General features: G+C 44.5%; 1 protein-coding gene across 1 annotated transcript; it reads right to left on the bottom strand.

The window, feature by feature from the left end:
• Window positions 1-3,282: 3,282 nt before the first annotated feature.
• Window positions 3,283-9,226, bottom strand: LOC146287203 (leucine-rich repeat and fibronectin type-III domain-containing protein 2-like). The gene is given in 3 exon segments (XM_084700134.1): window positions 3,283-4,328; window positions 7,846-9,043; window positions 9,046-9,226. Coding segments are annotated over 3 exon segments (2,331 nt in total). The 5' UTR covers window positions 9,218-9,226; the 3' UTR covers window positions 3,283-3,367.
• Window positions 9,227-10,300: the final 1,074 nt, after the last annotated feature.

The raw sequence follows: 10,300 nt of genomic DNA, 5'->3' as shown, positions 1-10,300 counted from the left end.
TCATCCTCCCCAGGCTGCTTCCCAAGATTCCTGCAAGAGCAACACACCTGGGAACATCAAAAGAACCCCAGAAAGATCTTACTGACACCAGGTTTGGAATAGAGAACCATTCTTGAGTCCCACATCTGCAGTCAACATGCACCTTTGGCTGTGGCCCTGGATCAATACAATTTACCGTGTAAGATAACTTATTAATCTACACAGTCAAACCCATTTAGGAATCCCTTTGTGTCTTGGTGGTAAGCCTTTGATTCAATTTTCCTTTAGCTGGCGGTCAGCAACACACTCCAACCTAAATCAAATACTATTCAGTTAGTGCCGTGATTACACCATGCAATTGCTGTGTTGCATTCTCACTTTTTTGGGGGGGGAGCTACAGGAAAGTGAATGAAATGCCAGGCGATGGCTACATCATGTGCACATCAACCCTGATTGGAAAAAAACATTAAGAAATCCATGCATCAACATGGAGTCCTTATTTTTATGCGAAGCTGTTGTTTGATTCTGTAATTAATTGATGCTGTGCCATGTCTTGCTGCTTGTGGGTAGTTCAAGGCCAGTGTGAAGCTGGAGGGAGTGTACCTGAGAGAATAGCTTAGAGGAACTGGTCCTGCAGTGTTTATGGGTGGAGGTGCTATAGGATGGAGTCTCCCAGTTGTAGGGTGTAAAAGTATAGTGAGGTTGGCACATTCTGATATCCGTTGCTCACAATATACACACTTTTCCTGTAACTGGATGGCTGGTGTCTGTGACTAACAACTTACAGTAAGGGGAGTTATCCTCTGTACTGCTGTGTTTCTGTGTTCTTTAGCTGTGTGTGTTTTGTTTCTTTGTCAATGGATGGGATATTTTTGCAAAGCTAATGAAACAGATCATTCATATTTGCCCTCAGTGGAGACCTTTTCAGATTATGTGTATGATACTGGAGTGCATTGTAAGATTTTAGATATAAACATATACAAAATATATGATTTGCCTCTCAACCTGAAGAGCTCAGAGGGATAAATGTCAAATAAGCCTGTGACAGAGAGAATATACTGTTTGTAGTACACTTTGTAGCACCTTGAGAGTATCAAGGTGCTACAAAGTGTGCTACCTTGAGAGTATCAAGGTGCTACAAAGTGTAATAGAAAGTGTACTACAAAGTGTATTATTATTTGACCTTTATCCCTCTGAGCTCTTCAGGTGAAGCCTGAACTAACCAGGACTAATGTCCTACCTCTGATGACTCTCACTTCCTGGAAAGACCAGGTTGTGTTTGAAACAAAACAATTAAAAGATTTAGTGTCACTCAAGGTTCTAAAGCACAAAAGTATCCCCGGTTAAAATACACTGCTCATGTGGGGTTCAGGAGAGGTTAATGCGGTAAGGCTTCCTGAGACAAAAATCTTGCTGTGAAGGAACATTTGAAGCTGGACTAGCTGAGCAAAATACCAACAAATGTCCAAAGCTACTTTGACCGGACTCCATCTGATTGCTCAAATGTAACCATAAAACATACACATTATACCAAACACAGATTGTAGATGTTGTAGACTATATAACAGTCAGACACAATATAGCTGTTTTGGAATATCTTCATTTTTTATAGTTTTGTAGCAAAAACATTTGATTTGACCACAGAAACATCCTATACAACTCTGGGTAAGAAATGTACATTGTGACACTGTATAACCACAGTGAAGCACCTCTTTATCTCCTGCTCACACAGAACATAAAGACAGTAGTGTACTGCTTCCCCCATGAAATACAATATATTCTCACTGGAATACAATTGTACAAAAAAGCCAATATACAGAGACGATATACAAGCGCAGTCAGTTTAAAATGTCACGAAGACAGTCTTCCAAACAACACAATATGTGAAATTACATATGTACGTAAATATATATATATATATATATATATATATATATATATTTGTATATTTAAAGAGAGATAGTGTACATGGTTCTTTATTTCTTAATTGTCTCATGGATCAGTCCTGGGTAAACATGCATTCTGTACACGATACAGAAAAGCCAATAGCTTTGACATAGTTGAACGTAAACCTTTTGCACTGTACATTGTCATCCAAGTGGTGTTGAAATCTCGCTATCTATAGGACAAATTGTAGATAATAGTTGACACATCCTCTATAGCTTTATTGATGACAAGAAATGAGTCAATTGCAACAGATCATAGTAATCCAGGCAAGTACAACAACCTATAGCCCATGTTTTAAAAATAAACATGGGAATCAAATCATCATCAAAGTATTTGTAAAAAATAAACGGGATTAACTGCCTAAACAAAAAAGTTATGTTTTGTAGTGTAGTTCCCGTTTCTATAAAATGGCAAGCAGCGATTTGGCTTTTTGTTACTCTCTGACGGAGATGAATTGATCACCATCTCATGTGGGCTCTACTTTGATTTAAAGGAGATGGAGGGGAACTATGGCAATTGCCCTTTAATGTCCCAGACTCATAACCATGTACCCTCACAAACAACCCTCAAACCACAATGGAGCAACCTGCCAATGACCCTCTTCAAACACACATTCCTGGTTTAGACTAACATTGACCTGATGTTGTGTGATTTCAAAAAACATGATATTGACCAAATATGCAATTACTAAACCCGCAAATATATACTCTGTATATAAAGTAAATATATATACATACAGTGTTTCCAATCAATCTTTTTCCTTATAACTTTATGAATCATAACATCACTAAATATCTATATATTTCATCAGTCAACATGGATTAAAAAGTTATGTGGATATCAGAGATAAGGATAGATCCAGACTTTTTTATGCAAAACTTAGTAGGACTTTCTTCTTGAGTGGTTCTGGTCTGGGAAACATGAGTTTGACCAGCAAAATAAAAATATAAAACTTTAAATTCAATACATTTTCAAGGTTCACTTTAAATAGCAGTCTCACTTAATGAGTTTATTGCACCAAACATGGTGAAATGCATGATGTTCGTGTGATTAGGAAACAACAGCTCTTCTTTAACAAGGTCTTAAAAATGTCTCAGAATAAGTCAGTCCTTGGTACAACTCACTGACCTCAATGTTTATTCCAGTCTGTATATTTCTTCCTTCAGTATGACCTTTACAGTACTCATCAATACACACAGACCAGTGTCACTTTACAGGTCTGTCCCATCCACAGGGCCGTTGGTCCAGAAACTGACCTGGCTGTGATAGAGCTTCAAAAAAATTTTTTTGCCACAACAATGGAGGGTCAATAGGATTAACATGAATGCTTTTCATGCAGGACCTGGAGGGAGTTCTCCTTTCACTAGTGGGTCTATGAGAACGGGGCTTGCTGCCAGTCTTCCGCGCAGTGTTTGACAAGATGCCAAAAGCATCATGTTTCCTAGACAGTACTCTCCATGACCCACTCAGAACTGTCCACGGTCCCTTTGCTACTTTCGCAGTCTCCCTCCTCATCACACTGCAGCAGCATGCCATTGACAGACAGGCTCCTCTTAGTCCAGATGCTGCTGATCCTGCGTGGGTAGCTACTCACTGGCGCCGTGGCAGCAGTTGAGGAACTTGTCGCATCCCCCATATCAAAAGACTGGCTCCTCTTTGGCCTGGAGTCCAGGGGCAGCATTAGGAGCCGGCTCAGCCGGGAGTCCATTGTCCGGCCCAGCAGGGGCTCCTTGTCTGTGGGGGGTCGATTGGCCTCCAGGGCTGGGCTGCCGGAGGCCCCTAGGTCCTTGCCCTGAGTCGCCCGCAGCTCTAAAGAGGTGAAGGCCCCCAGAAGGTGGTCCAGGTTGGCCCTGGGGTTGGAGGGGGCTGCTGACCTCCACATGTTAGCCAGGGTGGTGTTGGGGCTGTAAGAGTCCCCGGCTAGCGAGCCTGACGAGGAGGAGGAGGTGAGGCTGCTCTGGAGGGAGCCGCACTTGAACTCCACCACCTCGTCCTGTAGTGTCACTTTGGCCTTGGGTTTGGGCAAGGGCAGGGGTACTCCGTTCTGCCCCAGCCGGCCCCCGTTAGTCTGGGAGTGTGTGTCGCTGACACTGGTCAGCTTGCTTGGAGGTGGCTCGCTGTCCCCCGCCTTGTAACGAACCATCAAGATGACAATGAAGACCAGCAGGGTGGCTACAATGATACCCCCCACCACCAGGATCATGGTTCCCCCCAGGAGCTGGCTGGGCAGGGACTGGCACTGGGGGTAGTCATCCTGGGTGAAGAACTCGGTGCAGCCAACCACGTTGGTGGCAGTCAGCGTGGTGGCCGTGTCATCCCATGCAGCCAGAACACACAGGTCGTAGCGGGTCCCTGAGACTAGGTTTGTTACCAGAAAGGCTTTGCTGGAAGCCGGGATCATCCTTCAGAGAGAAAGAGGAAGAGGAGTTTAGGCATTTGAGTATTTCTCAATTAAAAACGTTATGACACTTTAATGGCAGTGTCAGTGTGACTGCTATACAATCAAATAGAAAGAGACATTTGAAATATATAACATTAATATGACTTTAACCAACACGGTGGAGCAAAACAAACGGCCTTTGCCTATGTGAGCGTGGTTCATGTTGCAATGTTTCATTAAAAAGAAGGAGGATTTCCATTTTTATTCCATCGGAGTTCCTATCCAGTGCTAAGTCACTCTGTGTTTGGTGCTTGAACAGACAGCCAGACGTAATTGGGTTTATCTCTTTAAGCCATCTGTCCTGCAGCAGTGAACAGACGGTCAATTTGATACGGAACCCACAGACCAGAGATAAATAAATAACCTGAAAATCCAGGAAAGATGGGAAAGGAGACGGAAAATTGAAAAGCCTCAGATACCCTGTCGCTTCAGGTAACGGCTAAGTGTCCATTTTCAATATTCTGGTCTGTCAGGCGATACCCATTTGGCAATAAAGCAGAGAAGGATCGGGTCATCTCATGGGTCGTTTACTGGGACGCTGTGTCCCGCTGAGAGCAGATCTAACGGCAGACATGATGGGTCATGTCCAGATTCCAGGTTCTGAGCTGATAACAACCTGGCCATTACTCCCTAACATCGAGCACAGAGACCCTCTCTGGTCATGTACTTCAGTTGAATAATATCAACAAACAAGCCATGCAGAAACTGGGATGGATTTTGTATTTTTATTTTGCAAATTGTGTTTGGACATGCATATCTCAAACTGCACACTAACACTAGAGTGGAGGATGTTTTCTGACTGAAGAACAACATGCTCATTGGGTCCTCTAGCAAAGTAAGCTATTACGTACATAGTCATAATTGTTTGCCTGTCTTTGGGAGAAAAATCCCAGAGTTTGGTGATCACTCTGCTGGCCACTGCCAGTGTCTGTCTCTGATTGATTTCAGGTCCTCTGCATATCTTGGTTCATTCAGTCCAACTCAAATAAAACGGGACTCCAGCAAAACGTCTGGTGGGGCTCATCATGAGCAGATACTTTTTTCTTCCCCTCAGGCGATGAAAGGCAATTTGGAGAGCACTTTGCCTACTTTCCAGTGACGGCATGAGGCCATAAGATTAATCAGAGAGAGAGAGAGAGAGAGAGAGAGAGAAAGAGAGAGAGAGAGAGGGAGAGAGGGAGAGGGAGAGAGGGAGGGAGGGAGGGAGGGAGGGAAGGGAGGGAGGGAGGGAGGGAGGGAGGGAGGGAGGGAGGGAGGGAGGGAGGGAGGGAGGGAGGGAGGGAGGGAGGGAGGGAGGGAGAAGGAGAGCGTGTGAGAGTGCAAAGAGATAGAAGGAGTGAGAAGAAAGAAAGAAAAGGAAGTAGCCACAAGCCTGCTCCTCTTAAAGTTTAAAAGCTTTGTCAGCAACAATTTTCTTGTCTGAAAAAAACATCCTGACAACAACAAATAAACAAATCATTACTTTGGGCTGTATTTTTCCTCTCTAGACAATCATTAAACTATTTAATGGCTCATTTTCCGCCAGCTGTGGAGGACTCTGGTTTCTAGATCATAATTCATTCTTTCTCATTGATTTCTTAAGGCAGCCCTTCTCTGGACAAACACAGACAAGGTCATGCCAAATAGTCTCCTGCTCCATTGATCCCGCCTAAATATCAGGGTGCTGGGAAATTTGATTATGCTTATATAAGCAAAATCCCTAATGCACTCTCACTCTGCTTCTTGCTAGGGCATTTCTTGGGAGCTGCTGCAGCGTAACTGGGGGATTAAATGGGCTGTGACGCTCATCTGTGTCTGTGTCCACACCCTGGAGTGTGTCCTGACTGCAATAAAACATCAACTTATATTAACTATAATGGATGAATGCATTAAAACAGAAAATTGGGATAACCAAGGTCCATATTTAGCTTGGGAGCTTCCTTTACGTGTTATCCTTGATGGTGTTGAACCACGCTGACTATAATCTTGTTAGCTGTTCAAATGAACTAATTACATCAAATATTTAATTTAATATAATTATTTATTTAAATACAGCTCATTTTAATATACAATAGCAGCTCTTCCATTCTATACCACAGCTTGAGAATTGAAAGAGCAATGTCCAAACTGCAGATAGCATAGCATACTGAAGGTAGCATAGACATGTAGAATATCTAATGTTCTCATGAACAGAGCATGCTAAGCTGCTGCTTACTTTAAGAGCCTTGAATATGCTACTCTGCTCCACTCTGATTACAGCCAGTAATAGTAGACCCAGGAGCTTACTATCACTTCTGAAACACATCCCCAGTACAGAGATGCATGGGAATTCAATCACATGACATGCGACTTGAACCATTACATGGTAAAGGATTGCTCTGAGACCTTATTGCAACTCAAGTGAAATATAACTGACTCTGACATGTAGGACTGACTCTGACATGTAACTTCCATTACTGTAACCAAGCAAAGCACTCGACCCTCACCCCCCCACCCCAGCCCCATAGGCTCCTATAGCAGTCTGATGGATACAGATAATGCACTTAACCTTTTTGTGTTCTGTATACTCTCCCAAATAGCACACAACCTTAGTTAATAAACATGCGGTATCCAGCTTTGCAGGGCCAGGGGATGAAAGGAGATGACAGGGGGATGACAGGCAGTGCTTTGTACAAAATCGGCAGCAGACTGCTTTTCTATTGGCGAGTGACAAACTATATAAGGCTGTTCTTGCCATTATCACTGTGTAACTATGAGGATGATATTAGTAGCAATTATTCAATATCAAATTTGAGGAACATTATAAACAACACACTCATTACAGTATAATGTTATCATCAGAGACTGAGACTAAAATAATGAGCCATTTTACAAGTTTTTACTGCTTTTAATTGTATTATGCAACTGGGGTTCTCTTTTTTTGAGCTCTGCTGATCTGACAAATGCCCTGTTCTTTATGAGCTTCCTACAATACTGTATAATACAGTCAGAGTTCTATCAAAAGCTGGTGGACTGACAGAATACCCGCCTTTCCAGCTTAGGAATTCCCTATGTTACGTGCCACTAAGCATAATCGAGAACAGCATAACACAGTGCTTAGTGAATGACACGTTGGATGATGAAAAGGCATTGGAGAGGGATAATAGAGAGTTGTTTTGCTGTTGAACAACTCGGCGGACAACAGAAGTGTTGGATGATGGATGGATCCCTAATGATCAACACGCTATCATTTTGCGATCAAAGAGGAGTGCGTCTGAAACACTGACGTTTGATCGTGGTGCTGGAGTTATTGTTGCTGTGTTTTGTGTTCCGTAAACAGCATCTATCTACCGTATCTATCTATCTATCTGGGTGCAATCGATCCATCATAGTGAAAGCCTGGGGAGACCAAACAAATCCTCAGGAGCCACTCTGACGTTCAGCATGTATTACCTTCCTCTATAAATCACATATTTAGCTTTGGTTCTCTCTTCATCATGAAGCTTATCCTATAGATTTACCTGTAGATGAGGACTTCGTCATCGGAGCAGTTGTACTGGAGCTGGTACATCTTTACTTTGGGGGCGGATTTGCTTACTGACCACCTGACCAGGGCCGACACAGCCGTCACTTCAGCCACGGACACAACTCTCTCCGGCTGGCTCTTGGCAGGCTTGCTGACCCTAGTGGTTCCGGTGATGTCCGAAAGGCGAGACTTTGGCTGCGAGGGCTGGCCGGTCCCATTGCTGAGGTGGGGAAGCTGGATGATTGACACCTCCACTGAAGCAGTTGATTCCCCAGCGACATTGGCGGCAATGCAGGTGAAGGTGCCATAGTCCTTGGATGTGGTAATCAGGATGCTCAGGGTTCCGTTTTTATACACCTCCGTACGGGAAGAGTTGCCAAGCAACCGGTCGTCTGGGGAGATCCAGTGGATGGTGGGGATGGGATCTCCAATGGCCTCGCACCTCAGGCTGGCTGTCTGGCCCTCCAGAACCAGCATCCTGTGGGTGTGCTGGGTGATGAGAGGTGGCTCACACACAAATTCCTCCTCCCTCACATACCAGAAGTAGCGCCCCTTCAGGCTGGGAGGGGAAGCGCAGGTCTCCAAGTCATCATCTCGCTCCAGTCTCCGCAGCCACAGCACCTCACAGTTGCAGTGCAGGGGGTTCCCCCCCAGGCTGAGGGACAGCTGGGGGGCATACGGAGTGGTCATGAGAACTGAGTCCTGGGCCCGGGCAAAGATGGGGTCCGGGGGTAACTTCTGGAGACGGTTGGAGGTGAGATCCAGGCGAGCCAACCTTTCCAGGTCAGTGAAGGTCCCCTCTGGGATGAAGTCCAGCAGGTTGTGGTCCAGACTGAGCTGGTGCAGGTTGACCATCTGGCGCACCGATTCCCAGGGCAGGGACCTCAGGTTGTTGTAGGACAGATCTAGGTCCTCCAAGGAAGGGGCCAGATCCTCGAATGTCCGGTCAGAGACGCGGCCCAGCTGGTTGTTGTTGAGGATGAGGTGCTGCAGGTTGACCAGACCCCGCAGGTCATCTGGGCCCAGTTCCATTAGCCTGTTGTTGTCCAGGTGGAGCGAGCGCAGTGTCTCTAGGTCTCCAAAGGAGAAGGGTTGGATGTAGCTGATGGTGTTTCGGGACAAGGTCAAATCCACCAGGTCCGTCATGTTGGCAAAGTCCTGCTGGGTGATTCGGATGATGTAGTTCCCCCCAGGCGGAGCTCCACGGTGCCACGGTCGATATCTGGAGGCACGAACAAAAGGCCTTTGGAGGGACACAGGGTCCCTAGAGACTCTGACAGGTTCTGGCAGACACAGTACTTGGGACATGCATGGGCCCTCATCACTGCGGTTCCCAGGACCAGCAGGCAACAAAGGATGTGGTCCATGGTAGAGTCACACAAAGGAACCTGTGGAGGGGTGGACAGGGAGAAAGAGAATGAGAAAGAGAGAGAGAAAGTGAGAGATATCGAGTAAGAGTGAGAAAGAAGAGAGGATGGAGAAAGAAGAGAAAAACATGCTTAATTCTTTATAGTGTATATTTTAACCCAAATCCAACAACTATTTGTGAGGCTCATTCTAAGCATACTGCTGCAAAGGATCTTGCCCAGTTTTTGATAACAGTCTCCTACATTTACATTTATGCATTTAGCAGACACTTTTATCCAAGAGAAAGCTTTACAAAAGTGCATAGGTCGCTGATCATAACGAGATGGCCCCAAACATTGCGAGCAGCCAAAACATGAAGCATACATTGTGGAAACCAAATAAGTGCCAAATGGAAGAACCATAAGAGCATGCAGTTAAACAAGTTACAATTAAACAACATGAAACTCAAAAAGTGCAAGTGTACCTGTACCTCTTCTGGTCATCTTGATGTATATTGATCTACACTTTGATCCAACCCCACAGCTGTCACTAAATCCACATGGATTAGAACTCTGTACCTTCGTCTGTGTAGTTGAAGTATTCCGCGCCTGTGTGCTTATGCATTGAAATCTAATTTCTGATTAAGTCGCTCATAAAAGCTTACCACACTAATACACAATAATTTGAGAGGATAATAACAGCCCTTGGTGGAATATCAACAAGCACCTGTTTTTAATATGGATTTAATATCATTCCTTAGTAAAGCATTCCACAATAGCATCCTCTTTTAAATGATCCCTAAATGAGACTTCTTCATCTTGTTAAGGCTTTGCTCTGTAATGTATTTTGTAAATAATGTCCCTGTAGAGACACCATAGTTCTTCCTATCTAGGAAGTCATGTGACATGGGTCACCTTTCAGGGGCAGATAGGCCACTCAGCAGGAGATAATACTGTAATCTTAATGTAGTTCTGTGATTAGTGTCATAACTCAGGCCCTTTAAGACACCTTGCAGACCACAGAGCAGATAGAGGTCTAGGAGGAACAGAACATACAGCCAAGAGTAAATGAGCATCCCTCAGAAGGTAAATGAAAGGGGACAA

Source organism: Hypomesus nipponensis, chromosome 6 (genome assembly GCF_054491055.1).
Source record: "Hypomesus nipponensis isolate SF chromosome 6, ASM5449105v1, whole genome shotgun sequence".
NCBI lineage: Eukaryota > Metazoa > Chordata > Actinopteri > Osmeriformes > Osmeridae > Hypomesus > Hypomesus nipponensis.
This window is presented reverse-complemented; position numbering and strand designations above follow the sequence as displayed.